General features: G+C 41.8%; 1 protein-coding gene across 1 annotated transcript in view; it reads right to left on the bottom strand.

Annotated features, from left to right (window-relative positions):
* col27a1b (collagen, type XXVII, alpha 1b) overlaps window positions 1–19961 on the bottom strand; it is a 132705-nt gene that overhangs the window by 62839 nt on the left and 49905 nt on the right. Inside the window, exons 7-9 of the mRNA XM_063017903.1 lie at window positions 18898–18951; window positions 4405–4449; window positions 3346–3399 (exon numbers count right to left, since the gene is read on the bottom strand). Of these exons, the coding sequence (XP_062873973.1) occupies window positions 3346–3399; window positions 4405–4449; window positions 18898–18951 (153 nt within the window). The remainder of the gene's footprint in view (window positions 1–3345; window positions 3400–4404; window positions 4450–18897; window positions 18952–19961) is intronic.

A 19961-nucleotide genomic window follows, 5' to 3' on the forward strand; every position in this document is an offset into this window, starting at 1 on the left:
TTTTGCCTTATTTTTTAGATTTACTCACTTTTTCATAGTTTAGTTGTTTCCAACATCCATGAAGTAGCTCATTTTTGAGTGGCAGGTGAAGACTGGCACATGTTTTCTATGAGACAGGTGAAATAAGCCACCAGATCTTTTCGAACATGTGTTACAGGGAAGCTGAACACACTTGGAGGAGGGCACTAGTTACTATTTTCTGTATACAAGAGCAACCCCAAATGCTTCAAATGAAATTGACAGAGCACGTCACTAAATGCAGTAGATTTAACATAAGAGATAGGTTCCCTGTCTACTAGATGTGAAGCAAAGTGTGTGTATGAATTAATACAAATGAAATGCAGGTACTAATCTGATGCACATTTTGGACCACTCACTCACTCACTGGTCTTAACCACTTATCCAATCAGAGTCGCTGGGGTGCTGGAGCCTATCCTAGCTTTTCAATGGGCGCAAGGCACACAGTAACACCCTGGACGGGACGCCAGTCCATCGCAGGGCAGACACACATACATACATACACACACATACACATACACACACCCATTCACCTATGGGGCAATTCAATGTCTCCAATTAACCTGACTGCATGTTTTTGGACTGTGGGAGGAAACCGGAGCTCCCAGAGGAAACCCACACAGACACGGGGAGAACATGCAAACTTCAGAAAGGACATGGGCCGCCCCGTCTGGGGATCGAACCCAGGACCTTCTTGCTGTGAGGCGACAGTGCTACCCAATTAGCCACCGTGCCGCCCTACATTTTGGACCACTACAAGTAAAAGTCTAGGTTATTTTGCTAGCCGACTACCGCTGAGATCCGGGTTCAAATCTCAGTGGTGCTCAACCAGCCAGGTATCTACACAGACATTGGCTACACCTGAAGGAGGGGGGAATGGCCGAATGGATTGCCACCCTGTTTGCTACCCTGTGCCCAGTGTTTCCCATTGGAATTTTTTGTGTGCCAGCAAATATGCATAACATCATGGTTCAGTAACAACAACAATAACGATACATATTGTATTGGAAAACCTTTTGTAACCCCCTAACCCAAAGCGCCATATAAGTGGTGAGTAATAACATATGCACACAAAACTAGGCACAGCGTTCACACAAATTATTTCATTGTTTTGACATTGAAACGACTGTATTCCAGAGAGCACCGTCGGAGAATAAATCAGGCATGACAAAGCCAACGTCAGTGCTAGCATACTGTAATGAGAAACAGAAGTATGCTGATGAAGCAGTGAAGCCGTTGAAGCGAAAACCAGTCTGGTTTAATGAGAGGAAACTGATAACTGTAAACTATGAAACTAATCGACACTGGTATTTCCCAGAATATCCTACAAGTTTGCTTTAAGGTCCTTGTAACACCAGTAAGATGATTAGAATAAGCAAATATTATGAAAGCCCAGCACTGGGAGCTAATTCGAAGCACTCCAAGCATGTATGTTACTGTTTGCAATGTTTGAGAAAGGATACATTTTATTAAGCTGCCAACAGGATGTGAGATCAGTTATATGATGTTCAGTTCACACATATAGATTTTGTTACATACATTTAACAAAATAAAGGACTTTTTGCTAACACTGACAGGGGGCGCTGAAACCGCTCACTGTGCACGTTAGCCCAAGCTCCAGCTGGCTTTTGTAAAGCACATTAATGAGCTACACACCAGTACTGTCCAGATTTGTGATTCCCCGCTATCATAAACATTTCAACTACAGCCAAGCCTAAACTGGTCCGCCAGATGTGCAGAGTTTGCAGTCGGTAAGAAAGAAGCTGAGAGCAATTTACGATGGCTGGCCAATGCTTTACTCCGATGCTCAGCTGTGTGTCTAGGAGACGATACAATGAGCCAGAGTTTTTTCCAGAGCTTGGAATTTGATTCATGCCTGAAGCTCCCGAGGAAGTTCGATTTAGATTCAGGGCTTTTAATTGGTCCAAACATCTCTGCATTTGCAATTCATTACATAAAGCCATTGCGAATTGGCTTAGATTATTTATACCAGCCAACAGCTAACACAATGGGAGGAACAAGCTATGCCATTTAGAATTTTTCCCCCTGCTACTACCTACAACCAGAGCACAGACAAAGCCAATTGTCTGCCCAGGCTGGTCCACCTGACTGACTCCAGTAAATCAATGCTGGGTTTATGCTGGAGCCTATCCCAGCTTTTCAATGGGCGCAAGGCACACAGTAACACCCTGGACGGGGTGCCAGTCCTTTGCAGGGAAGACACACACTCACACACACACAAACACACACACATACACACACCCATTTACCTATAGGGCAGTTCAGTGTCTCCAATTAACCTGGCTGCATGTTTTTGGACTGTGGGAGGAAACCGGAGACCAGGAGGAAACCCACGTAGACGCAGGAAGAACATGCAAACTCAGCACAGAAAGGATGCTGGAGCCTATCCCAGCTTTTCAATGGGCGCAAGGCACACAGTAACACCCTGGACGGGGTGCCAGTCCTTTGCAGGGAAGACACACACTCACACACACACAAACACACACACATACACACACCCATTTACCTATAGGGCAGTTCAGTGTCTCCAATTAACCTGGCTGCATGTTTTTGGACTGTGGGAGGAAACCGGAGCTCCAAAAGGAAACCCACGTAGACACAGGAAGAACATGCAAACTCAGCACAGAAAGGACCCGGACCGGACCGCCCCGCCTGGGGATCAAACCCAGGACCTTCTTGCTGGGAGGCGACAGTGCTACCCACTTAGCCACTGTGTCGCCCCCACATTGAAAGCATTATATATTTTTGTTTTCACTTATGTGGAATATGAGGCGCTTTGGTGGCACCCTGGTAAATTACTCCAGCCCATTACCGCTGGGATCCAGGGTTCTAATCACCAGTTGTGCTATTGGTCAGTTGGGCAGCTACATACAAACATTGGCTATGTCTTGGGGGTAAGGTGGTGGTTGGCCAAGGACCTGTAATGGATTGGCATCTTGTTTGGAGTGTGTTATTGCATAGTGTCCAGTCATACTGGGATGACTTATGACTTATGTGGAATAGGGATTTGCCCTCGACCTCTCAGACAGGTCAATGTTGTGCACTAGGGAAGATCTAGATAATAAAGAGGGAATTTGAAAACAGTAAATAAGATGAGAAATACTTTTTTATTAGTATATAACACTAATATTTAATACTACTCTTGGAAGCTTGAGTATGAATCATGTAATCATTCTATCCGAGTAAAGGCTCTCTCGTCGGCCTCCTGTTGTCAAACTGTAGCTTGAACAAACTGTATGGCTTTTTAGGAAACACGTGTTTAGGACTACTGTACGAGGCAGCAGCACAACAGGAGATTTACTGCACCTGCCTGCCAGGATAACCTTTGGCACCTGGGCTTCCATCTGTCCCTCGCTCGCCCTGCAGAATACAAAAGAAACAAGAGAAAGGATAAATTCATCTCTATAAATGTGATTAGTTTTAACAGCTCTGTTTTTATAGCTAATAAACGCAGAAAGTAAAACAGCGCTCTTTACAGTAACGCAACACGTCAGGGTTTTGGCTCAGTGTGAACGGTTTTGTTGGCCGTATACGTGCTGCATTTGGAAAGAGTCACGAGCCAGGAACAAAGACTTATTATATTAGTGCATGTATAGAGCTTTATGGTTTCAGTTCACAAAATACCTAAGGAAATGCAACTTTTTTGATGGTTTGTGTTTTACAGGGCTTTAATTACTGACTTTAAGCTGAAGAATTAGATTGTTGTAACAAAACAGCTTGTACGTGCAATTAGTGAGCTAGTATTTATATGACTATGTTATTGTGTTACAGAATGCTGCTTACTGCTTAAACACTAATCCTTCATGATTTATTATAATAGTATTTTTAGTTCTTGACACAGTTTGTTGAGCTAAAGTGTGAGTGCTTCTCCCAGTAATGGACTGGCGACCTGTCCGGGGAGTTTCCTGCCTTTTACTCAATGAATTCGACCCACTGCGATCCTGACCACAATGAATGAATGAATGTTTGTTACTACTTAATGTGTCACTGATAGTTCTTATTATGCATTTGGTTTTACTAATAAGACAATAAAGGTTTTTATTAGTACTGTGCCAGGACATAATTGCTCACTGAGTCAATACCAGGACTATCAGGACAAACTCATGAAGCATGATCTGTCACTCTGTTTATGTATTTGCACATCTATGGATAATTAAAACCCAAGACACTTTTGTAATTTTTTTTTATTATATTACATATTGCTTATATATTTATTACCTACCAGCATTGTACTGTAATACTTAATTAATATTTCTTACGCACTACTTACGCACTATATATTTAAAGTAACTGTTTATTTTAATAAAACAATTTTACAAAAATTCATTTTGGTTTTAATTGCAGTTATTTTAGAATAAAACTTACAGGCTCTCCAGGATGGCCAGGTGGACCAGGATACCCTTTCTGTCCCTAAAAAAGAGAAACAGAGTAAGTTTGCTTATTCATAGCAGCAGGTAAAGGAAAAAGTAAGTTTAATCAGATCTTTATTAATCAAATGTGATACAGAGCCTTTTTATGACTGTAAGAACAGAACAAAACACATTTAATTAAGTAAAAAAGTGCATTGAATCTGTGGCAAGGCAATGAAACAGACCAAATTAACAATTAAACATGTATTATTTATTATTCATTATCTTACTTTAAATGTACTACAGTATATGCAAATGTATACAGTAAAATGACTATTATGCCAAATTCATTGCACATGGTAGAACTTGCAACAAATCACATTTTCCCTCCAACCACAGCATCATAAAACAATCAACATTTAGCAAAATATCTGCCATGTTTTCATTTGTGAGGAGTTAAGACTGTGGTTAAGTAAATGCTCTTGGGAAGGAATTGTCTAGGAATGTTACTAGCAGGTGAAATGCAAACAAGCCAGATTTAAAGGCATTTAGCAGGCACCTTTACCCAAAACAACAGTACAGTTAGAGTATATAGTCTGAGCAATGGGCCCAACAGCAGCAACCTGGCAGTAGTGGGGCTTGAATCAGCGACCTTCTGATTACTAGTCCAGTACCGTAACCACTAGGCTACAGCTTGTCTATAAAAACAATTCAAGACATGATTCAAAAAGCTTCTAAAGAATGATTTGTCCTCATGGAGAGCTAGCATTACTTTGACAGCAGATCATTTGTAAGATCTTTGTAATGCTGTGGGAGGATCAGTTATCATGATCGAGCCACTACATGGTCAGTTAGCTGATAGTATCTCAGCTCCAGACAGCGATCACGACTTTTTACTCCAACAAAACTTGTGTGGTTTCCATTAAGGACAGACAGGCAAACGTGCAGAACCGCAGAACTGACCTGTACAAAGTCAGCAAGGAATCCAACCAGCAATGGAAAAGTAATAAATACAACAGAATCAAATCAGCTTACAGAGCAGAACAGCAGATTTCTGTCTTACAAGCGCAGTATCGCCTCTCTGCCAGCTTTAACTTTCCAAGGTAAAAACTCTGGAGGTCGTTGTGTTTAGAGTTGGCTGGCTTTATTAGAGGTGAATGCTTGGCAACTGTGTTACGTTTTTTAAATTAGAAGAGTAACTTGAAAAAGCCAGTAGGACTAATAGGATTTTAGCAAAAATGCAAAAAACTTGTTTTAATTGAAACCTGTTCCACAGAAACATGGAGTTCTAACTACATCCATCATCCATAGTACAAGGTTCCAGAAAAAAAACACAAAGATGGGCAAACCAATATGGGAGTAAAATTTTACTGTTTAACCATATGTTTAAATAGACAGACACACAAAGATAGATAGATAGACAGAGAGATAAATAGATAGACAGACAGACAGACAGATAGATAGACAGGCAGACGAAAAATGGAAAGACAGATAGATAGATAGATAGACAGACAGACAAAGACAGATAGATAAATAGATAGACAGACAGATAAACAAATATAGATAGACAGATAGAAGACATACAAAGATAGACAGACTGACAAAGATAGGTAGATATATAGTCAAACAAACAGACAGATAGATAGACAGACCAACAAAGCTAGATATATAGACAGACAGAAAGACAGACAAAGATAGATAGCTAGACAGACAGACAGATAAATAGATAGACAGACAGACAGACAACAATAGATAGAAAGGTAGACAGGCAGACAGACAAATAGATATATGGATACATATACAGATAGACAAAAAGACAGCAAGACAAAGACAGACAGATACAGAAAGACAGATAGAAAGATAGATAGACAGACAGACAGATAAAGATAGGTAGATATGAAGACAGACAGAAAGATAGACAGACAGACAAAGATAAATAGATAGACAGACAGACAAAAATAGAAAGGTAGATAGACAGATAGACAGACAAACAGATAGAAAGGTAGACAAATAGACAAAAATAGATAGACAGACAGACAGATAGATAAACAGATAGATAGATAGACAGACAGACATAAAGACAAGGCAGGTAGACAGACAGACTAACACAGACAGACAGACAGACAGACAGACATACAGACAGAGATTTAGCCACAAGACTAATGCATACATTGAAAACTGACTGACATGAAAAGTCATAATACAGAGTAAAACGTGGCATGTGTAACTAAAGTGAAGTAGCAGGCCGATAATGAGAATTACTTCCTGCACAAACTCCCTGCAGCCGAGTCTTTCACAATTCCAATCAATCAATCAACAGTAAACGACTGCACACATCCCACCACAATGCAAGTCGAAGGCTGAACTAAACATGGATCTAATAGATGATCCAAAAAGCCAAGCAATGCTACGGTGATCCATCTTTAACGTAAACAACAACATAAATAACAGGCTGGCACAGAAGCGAGACACAGATCAAAGGAAGTATGTGCCGTGAGGAGGACGGTATAAAAGCAAACACACCCGTCTGTGATCTCTATAGTGGAACTGATTGCTGTGTAGGAAGGACAAAGAACAATGAGTCCACCCCCAAACAGATGAAGATATACAAGGTTACTGGGGTCCCCGGCAAGAAAAGCGTGCTAATCTAGCCAGCAGTTGGTGCTTGGTGCCAATTTGTAGCACCCAGATATAACAAGCCCACTAGTGTTGCAAATCACAAGGCAATGATGAATTAAAGAAGTATGGAGGCAGATGTCCATATGTGTGTCTGTGCACCATTGTGGATTTATACAAGGTGAGAGAGCAGGGTAATGGAATCTAATGCATGGCAACTGATGATTAATTGATGCTTTTAACTACTTCAAGTGCAGCTGATAAAGATAAACTTTTTTGTGTACTCGTACTCGTATCAGCAAGCACAGGAGAGGAAAATCAGCCTGACAACTTAACGTATACAAATTGTTCCTTAAAATAAAAAAGCCAGATTTAAAACAAACCCCCTACAAATAATAAATAGGGGTTCCGACCTGCAACCTGTAGGCCATTTGCAATTCTTGATACATGGAGCTATGGCCTGCACTTCTATTCCATAGCAGGGATCTGTAATACCAACATTCACTCATTTTATTTTGTTTTAAATTTTTTTTAAAACATACTTTGCAAGAGGGGTTCTACTATAAGCCTGCACACTGTTGTCATAAAACAGAGGAGTATGTTCAGTGACAGACTGCTGTCACTGAGCTGCTCCACGGACGGATTAAAAAGGTCATTCGTCCCCCAGAGCCATTAGGCTCTATAACTGCAGCATTCGTGGACAACGGATGATCACTAAGGACTGAGCGTATATACATGTATATACAGTATGTGTACCTAAGTATATTCATACAAATGCATATGTATGCTAATGTATATATAGTTATGGCTAAAGTGGTCCAATCCAATGTGCAATACTTGTCACTTATCACTTTATATTTATTATTTAATCTATATTTAATCTGGACCGTGTACTGTATACTTGGAACCGCACCTTCCTGCACTTTTAATTCCTTTCCATTTGGTTATTTTGTTTATTTACACTCAATCCATCCTCATCATTAATAACTGCTCTGTAGCTATGCAGTATATGTAAAACTCAGGTTACATTCTATCCATCCATCCATCCATCCATCCATCCATCCATCCAAGATTATTCTTATATGTTACAGCCTGTGTAGAGCCCGCACACCAGGCTTTTGGTCCCTGTGGCCACCTGATGTGGCATAGTTGATAAAAACTGCTTTAAAACATGTTTATAGCCTTTAACACCAAAAGCCAAAGCTGATTTCCAATCAGGGTGCATTGTGACTTTCAAATCAACGGTGCAGCACAATCCATTCCACTTATTAAATATAAAGATTAAAAGCCACTCAGGTGGCGCAGCGGTAAAATACGCTAGCACACATTGAATCTCAGCTCTGCTATCTGGCTGGGCGGCTATATGAACGACGTTTGGCTGTTGTTCATCCAGGTAGGGAGCCGGACAGGGACCTCATAACTGATGCAACTACGACCTCTGCTGGTTGATTGATGGCGTCTGCACAGAGTAGAGGAATAATGCAGGGTGTGGCTGATCAGGGTGTGTCCAGCTGCATTACCCAGCTGTGCTTGAGCTTTAGGTCACAAAATTACGTTTTTTGGCAAATGCAAAACGAACCTTTGTGTTCTGTTGATCAGCAGTGGTTTGCACCTTGAACCTTTCCATGGTTGGGGATATTTTGGCCCAGTGTCTTTCTTATAATGGAATTGTGCACATTTACCTTAACCGAGGCAAAGTCTGGCCTGCAGTTCTTTAGATGTTCATCTGGGTTTTGTGACGTTGGTAGACAGGCCAGGAAGATTCACCACTGTTGCAAGTCTTTTCAATTTGTGGATAACTGCTCTCACTGTGGTTCCCTGGAGCCTTAGCTATAGATTTGTAACCTTTCCAGCCTGGTAGATTTATATATATATATATATATATATATATATATATATATATACTGTATATATATATATATATATATATATATATATATATATATATATATATATATATATATATATATATATATATATACAGTATATATATACTTTTTTTATGCATTTTCTCCCTTTTTAGCATGTCCAGTTGCCCGATTGCATCATGCTTCCTTCTCCACCAATGCTGATCCCTGCTCTGATTGAGGAGAACGAAGCGAACCCATGCCCCCTCCGACACGTGGGCAGCATGCCGTATGCATCTTATCACCTACACTTTGACGAGTGCAGTGCAGCTCAGCGTTGTGTACGGAGAGACACACCCTGAGAGCACTCTCTTCTCATCTCTGTGCAGGCGCCATCAATCAGCCAGCAGAGGTCGTAATTGCACCAGTCATGAGAGAAAGAGAGACCCTATACGGCTTAGTTCCACCCATCTGAACAACAGGCCAATCGTTGTTCATGTGGCGGCTCAGCCTTAGCCGGCAGGCAGAGCTGATATTCGTTACGATGTATTAGAGATCCCAGCTCTGGTTCCAGTGTGTGTTTTTACTGCTGCGCCACCTGAGCGGCCTTTAGCCTGGTAGATTTTAATGAATGTTTAGCATCTCTTTTTGAATCTCTTTAGAATGTGGCATCATGTGGTTCTATTTAAGTGATGTTTAGATTGATCATTCACCCCTGAGTTAAAAAGACCAGGCTGATTTTTTTCTATTGTAAATCTAATCCTGCATTATATGTATTAGAACAAGGATTATTAAACTGGAGTAGAAAGAAATGAGAAGACTAGGCTAATTACGTGATAAAATAAACAACATGAAAATAAGGTAAAGTGAGGACGAGGGCAGGTGATGAGCAGTGGGAAGCCCGAGTGGTTTGACTGCTCACGGTGGACAGCTGCTTCCCATCTGTTTGGACAGACACCTATGGAGGTCTTCAGCATGTGCTGCTGACTTGTTGCAGAGTTGCTGACATAACACTCGGTGTTTCTGCTCGGCAAGCCAGAATTCACATTGTTGGGCGTTTTCCTCGACTACTATTACGGGAAAATTCTGAAGTGGGGACAGCAAGACGACAGACGTCAACAAGTGTCAGACAAAATAAAAAGTCACTGAGATATTACAGATTGCAGCGACCGCAATTAGCAGTTCTATGCAAAAATCTGTCCGTTCCTGCTGTTTAAATTTTTAATAATGAAAATGTTTGAATTGGAAGGTACAGTGGGGCCAAAAAGTATTTAGTCAGCCACTGATTGTGCAGGTTCTCCTACTTAGAAAGATGAGAGAGGTCTGTAATTTTCATCATAAGTACACTTCAACTATGAGAGACAAAATGAGAAAAAAAAATGCAGGAAATCACAGAATTCATTTGTAAATTATGGTGGAAAATAAGTATTTGGTCAATAACAAAAGTTCAGCTCAATACTTTGTAACATAACCTTTGTTGGCAATGACAGAGGTGAAACATTTCCTGTAAGTCTTCACCAGGTCTGCACACACTGTAACTGGTATTTTGGCCCATTCCTCCATGCAGATCTCCTCTAGAGCAGTGATGTTTTGGGGCTGTCGCTGGGCAACACGGACTCCACAAATTTTCTATGGGGTTGAGGTCTGGGGGTTGAGGTCTGGAGACTGGCTAGGCCACTCCAGGACCTTGAAATGCTTTTTACGGAGCCACTCCTTCGTTGCCCGAGCGGGGTGTTTGGGATCATTGTCATGCTGGAAGACCCAGCCACGTTCCATCTTCAATGCTCTCACTGATGGAAGGAGGTTTTGGCTTAAAATCTCACGATACATGGCCCCGTTCATTCTTCCCTTAACACGGATCAGTCACCCTGTCCCCTTTGCAGAAAAACAGCCCCAAAGCATGATGTTTCCACCCCCATGCTTCACAGTAGGTATGGTGTTCTTGGGTTTTTCTTCTTCCTCCAAACACGACAAGTTGAGTTTTTACCAAAAAGTTCCATTTTGGTTTCACCTGACCACATGGTATTCTCCCAATCCTCTTCTGGATCATCCATATGCTTTCTGGCAAACTTCAGACGGGCCTGGACATGTACTGGCTTAAGCAGGGGGACATGCCTGGCACTGCAGGATTTGAGTCCCTCTCGGCGTAGTGTGTTTACTGATGGTAGCCTTTGTTACTTTGGTCCCAGCTCTCTGCAGGTCATTCATCAGGTCCCTCCGTGTAGTTCTGGGATTTTTGCTCACCGTTCTCATGATCATTTTGACCCCACGGGATGAGATCTTGACCCCAAGGGAGATTATCAATGGTCTTGTATGTCTTCCATTTTCTTACAATTGCTCCCACAGTTGATTTATTCACACCAACCTGCTTGCCTATTGTAGATTTACTCTTCCCAGCCTGGTGCAGGTCTACAATTTTCTTCCTGGTGTCCTTCGACAGCTCTTTGGTCTTGGCCATGGTTGAGTTTGGAGTCTGACTGTTTGAGGCTGTGGACAGGTGTCTTTTATACAGATAATCAGGTCAAACAGGTGCCATTAATACAGGTAACAAGTGGAGGACAGAAGAGCTTCTTAAAGAAGAAGTTACAGGTCTGCCAGAAATCTTGCTTGTTTGTTATTGACCAAATACTTATTTTCCACCATCATTTACAAACAAATTCTTTAAAAATCCTACAATGTGATTTCCTGGATTTTTTTTTCTCATTTTGTCTCTCATAGTTGAAGTGTACCTATGATAAAAGTTACAGACCTCTCTCATCTTTCTAAGTAGGAGAACCTGCACAATCAGTGGCTGACTAAATACTTTTTGGCTCCACTATACGTCAGATTCCAAACCTCAAACCATGCTCCTCAAACAATTCCTAAAGCATTTTTGCTTTGTGGCAGGGCGCATTATCCTGCTGAAAGACGCCACAGCCATCAGGGAATACCGTTTCCATGAAAGAGTGTACAGGTCTGCAACAATGCTTAGGTAGGTGGTACGTGTCAAAGTAACATTCACATGGATGGCAGGACCCAAGGTTTCCCAGCAGAACATTGCCCAAAGCATCACACGACTTGCCTTCTTCCCATAGTGCATCCTGGTGCCATGTACCCGGCCATCCACGTGATGTTAAAGAGAACGTGATTCATCAGATCAGGCCACCTTATTCCATTGCTCCGTGGTCCAGTTCTGACGCTCACGTGCCTATTGTTGGCACTTTCGGTGGTGAACAGGGGTCAGCATGGGCACCCTGACTGGTCTGCGGCTATGCAGCCCCATACGCTACAAACTGTGATGCACTGTGTATTCTGACATCTTTCTATCAGAACCAACATTAACTCTGTTGGATCGGACCACACGGGCAAGCCTTCGCTCCCCACGTGCATCAATGAGCCTTGGCCGCCCATGACCCTGTCATCGGTTTACCACTGTTCCTTACTTGGACCACTTTTAATAGATACTGACCACTGCCACTGCAGGCCGGAAACACCCCACAAGAGCTACAGTTTTGGAGATGCTCTGACCCAGTCGTCTAGCCATCACAAGTTGGCCCTTGTCAAACTCACTCAGATCCTTATGCTTGCCCATTTTTCCTATCAACTTTGAGGATAAAATGTTCACTTGCTGCCTAATATATCCCACCCACTAACAGGTGCCGTGATGAAGAGATAATCAGTGTTATTCACTTCACCTGTCAGTGGACATAATGTCATGCCTGGTCGGTGAATAATAAAATATATTAATAATGAACCTAATTTAAAACCTGACAGTATGCTTTAATTACTATTAGGCAGATATTTAAAATTGTGGCAAACCTACACTTTACCATGCATTTTTTACATCTGATAAATGGATGGTAATTTGCACAAATCAAACCTGGACACTTAGCCACAGATCTGCCTCAACACCAGCTGAAACGTAAAATAAACCAACTTCCACAAATATCAGTTACATGGCATAGAGTTCCAACATTTGGTAAGCAGACTGACTCAAGATTTCCAGAGTTAAAAGCATCCCAGGTGTATTTCTTACGTCTTACTTTTATGTGTTTTCCAGTAGGTCTTCCCTACACTGCTTCTACACTGAACTGGTACGAGCGTGACCTGGAGGCAAGCTGACATGCTAAGTGGTCTCACTCAGTGACCCTGATCCTGCTTCATTACAGTGTTTATTTCATTTCATTGATGTTTCTGGCTTCGTCCGAGTGTAAATGGGTTTGTGGGCAGGCTTGACTAATCTATGATTAGCTTTCATCGCTAAGCTCTGAAGTTTCATCAGTTTAAAAAGGCACAACTGGATCTTTTCAATCCTGGATCATGAAAGCTGTATTATTAATATAATCCACTTACCATCTGCTTTTCATCAATAATTTTGAGTCATCGTTTGGCAGTGGGGTTTCATTTTATGTACAAATAAAAGGTTTTAAGGTTTTACTTTATACTCTCTGCAGCACACAAGTCACAACTAATCATACTTCAAACCAGTGATACTTCTTTCTACAAAGAACCTCAATGTCTGTCTACATCAACTACACACTGATCAGCCATAACATTAAAACCACCTCCTTGTTTCTACACACTGTCCATTTTATCAGCTCCACTTACCATATAGAAGCACTTTGTAGTTCTACAATTACTGACTGTAGTCCATCTGTTTCTCTACATACTCTTTTAGCCTGCTTTCACCCTATTCTTCCATGGTCAGGACCCCCACAGAGCAGGTATTATTTGGGTGGTGGATCATTCCCAGCACTGCAGTGACACTGACATGGTGGTGGTGTGTTAGTGTGTGTTGTGCTGGTATGAGTGGATCAGACACAGCAGCGCTGCTGGAGTTTTTAAATACCGTGTCCACTCACTGTCCACTCTATTAGACACTCCTACCTAGTTGGTCCACCTTGTAGATGTAAAGTCAGAGACGATCGCTCATCTATTGCTGCTGTTTGAGTTGGTCATCTTTAAGATCTTCATCAGTGGTCACAGGACGCTGCCCACGGGGCGCAGTTGGCTGAATATTTTTGGTTGGTGGACTATTCTCAGTCCAGCAGTGACCGTGAGGTGTTTAAAACACTCCATCAGCATAGCTGTGTCTAATCCACTCATACCAGCACAACACACACTAACACACCAGCACCATGTCAGTGTCACTGCAGTGCTGAGAATGATCCACCACCTAAATAATACCTGCTCTGTAGTGGTCCTGGAAGAGTCCTGACCATTGAAGAACAGCAGTAAAGGGGGCTAACAAAGCATGCAGAGAAACAGATGGACTACAGTCAGTAATTGTAGAACTACAAAGTGCTTTATATAGTAAGTGGAGCTGATAAAATGGACAGTGAGTGTAGGAACAAGGAGGTGGTTTTAATGTTATGGTTGATCGGTGTATGCATAAAGTATGTAAGTGCTTTAAAACTGAGAGAACTGAATCAAACAGTAAGTCTATCTCTGCAACTTTCAGTTTAAAAATGTTGGTCAAGTCTCAAATATTGTTTTTGTATTTGCTATTAAACACATGTGGCTTTAAGAAAGTCTGTGTTTGTAGCCAACATTCCATTTTAATGTCTTATTAGCCAACTTTTACAAAGACTTTCTCAAAATGTCAAATCTCTTTACTCGTCATGGCACGCCCGTAAGTCTATCAACCCTATGATCAGTTGTATATGAAAACCTGCAGCTTTGTGGACATAAAATTGGACCAAATAAGCCCCTAGTGGAAGCAAATCAAATTATTTGCACCTGTCCATTGTGTCTTTTACCAGGCTGATTTGGTATGAATGGTACTTCTGCAATGTAACACATAACTGGACCCAAACCCAACATTTATCCTAAACAAAACCAGCCATAATAGATTTCTGCCCAATCAAGAATGTTCGAGTACAGGGGGCATTTCAGGAACTACAGAAGAGTTTTGAGCTAGTATGCAGTAACTGTATGAAACAATCCCATGGCATGCTTAGCTTTGTGTGATTTCAGCAAATTTGACTTCAGTAACCTCGTCCGTGACGGAGATGATGGGATACTCCGCTCCCAGATGTACTGTAGCAGAGATTAGTAGCATGTGCTTGTCCTATTACACAACACCGTCTCCAACTGCCAGAGACGACATCTGCTTTTCGGCTGAGAATGTGTGTGAAACGGTCTGACTGCTTATGCATAGCTAAACACAATCTTTAATCAAGGCCGTTCGTCTTGTAGCTAATTGTAATCTGCTCACGTTTCTGTTCTGTGCATTTGTTTAGACTTATGGTGCGCTTTTTTTCTTTTTAATAGTAGGACTTCTGTAGATACCGTCCATGTATGGAATAACCTTGTGGTTTGCTGCCAGAAGTGATTTAGCAGAACTAGTGACAAGTTCTTTTCCACTAACTTTGAACTGTATTCCTTCAGCCACAGCTTTGTAATTAAGAACAGATGTGAACATCTGTAGCAGCCAGGTAGTTCCACTACTTTACAATGTTTCGAGGTCTCTAAACGTACAGGCGTGATGTGCGTCATTATGCAGCCGCCGGCATTACCGCCCGCAAAAGAGTATTTATAAATCAACGCTGGTTATGTATCACGCTCTTAAAGTGACATATTGCTTCGTCTGCAAAATAGGAAAATTCTTTGAAACCGAAAGCCCAGTTTCTTTTTTTCAGAGGCTGAGTGTGAAGCTCTCAGAGCCGATGTTGGATCGGGAGCAACGGGCCTGTGGCCAGACGGAGTCTCTCAGAATTCTGGCTGTCCAAAAAAGGACCGCTGGAACCGATCGCTTCCTCTCAATCTGTTTTGTGCTTGCTTGTAAGAAAGAGCTTCAGAAACATGACTGATTTTTTTAAACTGGCACGAGAGCGAGATCTGATCCCACTGAATGAATCATATGCCCATGACCTGTTACAGCTCCCACTGGAGGATCACAGATCACTGTAAAACAATGCAATTGAATAGGCCAATGGCAGAACTGGATCGTTTCAGTTACAGTTCAGTTACTGTGACCAATTATTCATGAAAAATGACCCAAATTACATGTGAATAGCCCTTAGATTAGATTTGATCTGTGATTTCATTCATGTCTCTTGTTGACTTGTGCAAAAATCAAAGAATTCGGTCATCTTCAAGAACAAACACTGGAAGTCCAATGACATCACAGATGCATTTACGTTTCCGGCATTGAGCAGACGTCCAAAGCGACTTATGCCTAGTTCACACTACACGATCGCTCGGGGATCGAAACTCGGCTCTCAAACGCTATGTGTGAACTGTTCAACAACTCGATCTGAGCAAAGAGAGATATCTAGCTTGTCAAATATCTGGATCTGAGTCGCACAACTGGCAATGAGTGCTAGGTCGAACAGCCAATGAGAACGCCAGATACGGTGTGAGGGGAAACGCAGGGGAGAAGATGTAAAAAGGTGGGACAGGGGCATAATATAGTTTATATCAGAATACATCAGCACACACACACAAGTTTTACAGTATTACCGACCTGATCGTTCTCCACAAAACATAACACCAACACTGCATTGCTAAAAATACAGTATTTATTAACCTCCAACTTACTATAGAACAATCCATGCTGTTCTCGTAGCCAAAGATTCATTTATTTTTCTCTTTGCTTTAACGCTGCACATCAGCGCACAAACTTTGATAGCTCGCTTATTGTAGACGTGCATTTTTGGACATGGTATCATCAAACCACTCGTCACGTCTCGCGTTTGTTTTTGTGACAAAACGTTTGTGAGATTAGAGAAGCTCGCCTGAGATTACAGTTGGTGATAGATGGTGTAGTGTGAGACCCCCTATCGCCGATCAGTCGTGTAGTGTCAAAGCCACACCGACTTGAAAGACTCCCGATTACAAGAGATCCAGTCGTGTAGTGTGAACTGTACAGCGACCTGACGACTTGGAAAGTCGTGTAGTGTGAACTTGGCATTACAGCACTGTGACAGTATACAGTCTGAGCAATTGATGGTTAAGGGCATTGCTCAAAAGCGCAATAGCAGCAACATGGCAGTGGTGGGGTTGTTACCTTCTGATGACTAGTCCAGTACTCTAACCACAAGGCTACACTTGCCCTGTCAGTCAGTGCGCTATATGAATAAAGCTGTTTAAAGCATAACATCACTAACAGGCCAATAAAACCAAGCATACAAGCATACAGTCTATATGCAAATGGTCTACAATGCTAGCACAGATATGCTATTAGGACCAGTGTAAGTTAACACCCCTTGGACCTTGAGGATTCAGCTATTTTAGCCACAGCCAATGCTAACATGACCATAAAACTGACTCTGCAGTCTCCCTAGACTAACAACAGCAACAGAATGAGTAATACCAACTAGACCTTCACTGACATTACAGACACCAAAGAGACCAAAATACCAAAATGAGTTGTGTATTTCAGGCACACCATTGCTAACATTGCTCCCCAGACGAACAACGTGAGCTGCCTGCCCCGGTGAACCACAGGTGCTGATTATGTACAGTCTAGGAGCAACCCCATGCTCCTGTGAAATGTCTATTCTCACTAGCCTTCCAAGCAAATGTAAACACACTCACTGTTTGTTAGGAGCTTGTTAGGAGGCGGATTAGCTTTCTGAGTCTAAGTGAACATAGCAAGTCTAAAATCATCATACACCCTGATAAATATCAGCTTAAGTGCTGTAAGACCCACACCAATGAAGCAATGGAAATACATTCAATCATGTTTTACCATCTTGCATTAACAGATCTAGGTCTGAGAATGCCAGCTTAACGTTATACTGCATCTATCATTTTATCTATTCATTTATGCATTTTCTTCCCTTTTCTCCTGATTTAGCATAGCCAATTAGTCTTTCACTGCTGGGGATCCTAACTGCATCCGAGGAGGGTATATTTGCCTGCTCCACCCCTCCTTAAACATGTGTGCAGTCCCTTAACCCCTTCTTATTTGCCCACGCTTTGGTGGATTGGCACATGAAGCTCCTCCACTTCTGCACAGGTGCATCGGTCTGCTAACCAGAGTCCTTGCACAGCATTCAAAGACCCCATCCACTTTATTAGTCCGGTCTTCCCACCCAGCAGACCTGGTGGCCAATTTTGTCTGCTGAAGGCGCTGCCAATTGTACCCTCTAGATGGCGAGATTAGATTCAAACTGGGGTGTTCAGAATCTCAGAGCTGGTGTGCTAGTGGAATATCCCACTATGCAATTATTTAAATTATGTTATCTTCACTTTCTTTTAAACAGGTGACCATTATTTACTTCGCAAATCTCATGACACACATTAAATATGTAACAACCTGTGGTGGCTGATTGATGGCGCCTGCACAGAGACGGGCGATAACGAGGATCAGTGCATTTGTGATACTGAGCGCCAAGTGAACTTGCTTCATGCAGATGTAAAAAAAGCAGTCCACTACTGCACACGTATCAGAGGGGGCGTGTGTTTGTTCCTGCCCTTCTTGGTCAAGAGTGGAGGTCAGCAGCAGCAGTGGAGGAAGCGAAATGCAATCGGGTAACTGGATACAAATGCAGCAAATATTTAAATGTAACTTATTTAGAAACGTTCACTGTGTTCAACATAACAGATACGCACAGCTTTAAGATCCTCTGCATTCATTTAACGAACACGACCGAGGACACATGTTCTCGTGTCCACATACTGCTTCACCATATCTGGAGCCTATTAGGCTTCAATCCAAAAGGCTAAAGAGAAACATTCAGCTCAATGCAGATGTCCCGATTTGCATCACAATCATTTAACCTCAGTAGAATCAATGTGATTCCACAGTGTGTGGATTTATAGAGGAGGACCTCTCCTCATGGAAAAACCCAAACATCAAGTAAAATGCCACCGCACGCCAAAAAACCTGGTTCACATTTGCTGGCTTCGATTTATATACCCCAACACAGATGGGTTTAGGAAACAGCAACAGTGTGGTACACGCCTGGAGTTCTGCCACGGTGCTTGCTTGGAAAACGTGAACACATAAGCTACTGACTGGAATCATATGTTCCGAACGCCTGGAAAATCTCACACTTGACTTGTCAAAGGCAGAATGGAAATATTACAAGTACTACGGAGTTACAGAGGTTCCTTACCGTTCGACCTGTCTGACCAGGTAAACCAGGTGGTCCTAATAATCCAGGGTCCCCCTGCAGAAGTAAAGATTAGACAGATTAAACACAATGTCTTAGCTCACAGTTTCAACTAATATGTTAATAGATTAAGGCATTATGTACACATTATATAAGTATATAGACATATGACCATGAGATGTCAGACATCCCATTTTAACTGCTCCCAAAAGCCTCCACTTGTACAGCCAAAAACTGAGTTTGTTTAAGGGGAAAAAGGTCTATCTAATAATAAACTTTAAAATTTATCCTAAAGGTGTTCAGTAGAGTTAAGGTCAGGGCTCTGAGCAGGCCACTGAAATAGGAAAGGGCCTACCGCAAACAAACACCAAGATTTAAAAATAAGAAAGGGCCTACATATATATTTGGCTTTAGGGCGCATTCACATGAGAAGCGTTTCGGCGCAAAAAGCTGCTGTGCTCAGCGCTTGGCTTGAGCAGTACTGTACAATATCATCAAAGAGCAAATATGGGATGAATCTGCATTTGTGTGGAATAACCATCAAACTCTCTCTAAAAGCGTCCACGTGTATCTGTGTTTAGCTGGATTTTCCTTACTGTTTCACTTTTAAACTTGTGTTATAGCTCAGGGTGCTGACAAATTGTGAGAATCAGCTTTTCCGAGAGAGTCTACAACACTTATCATGAAAAAAACTTACCTGGCTTAAAGTAATAAAAGAAAAACCCAGGAATACCAAACTTCACTCAGTTATTACTTGCCATTGTCATCCTTGGTCATTGTTTTAGTACAATAAGTCACCTTAAACATTGTTCATATGGCCTAAGTCGCTTTTACTACATTGTATCAAACAGTTCGTCTCATTGGAGGTGCTTTGAAAAGGTCAGTGGCAAACTGGGTCGAAGTTCAATCAGATGAGCCCAACATAGGTCACTCAGGGAAGTGCAGCGGCAAGCTAATCTGCACTTCTACACTCCATTGGAAACAACAACAGCCAGCGCAAAAGCGGTTTTGCCGCTTCTCATATGACTGCACCCTTATAGTTTACATTACATTACATTTTTGGCATT

Source organism: Trichomycterus rosablanca, chromosome 21 (assembly GCF_030014385.1).
Source record: "Trichomycterus rosablanca isolate fTriRos1 chromosome 21, fTriRos1.hap1, whole genome shotgun sequence".
NCBI classification, from domain to species: Eukaryota; Metazoa; Chordata; class Actinopteri; order Siluriformes; family Trichomycteridae; genus Trichomycterus; species Trichomycterus rosablanca.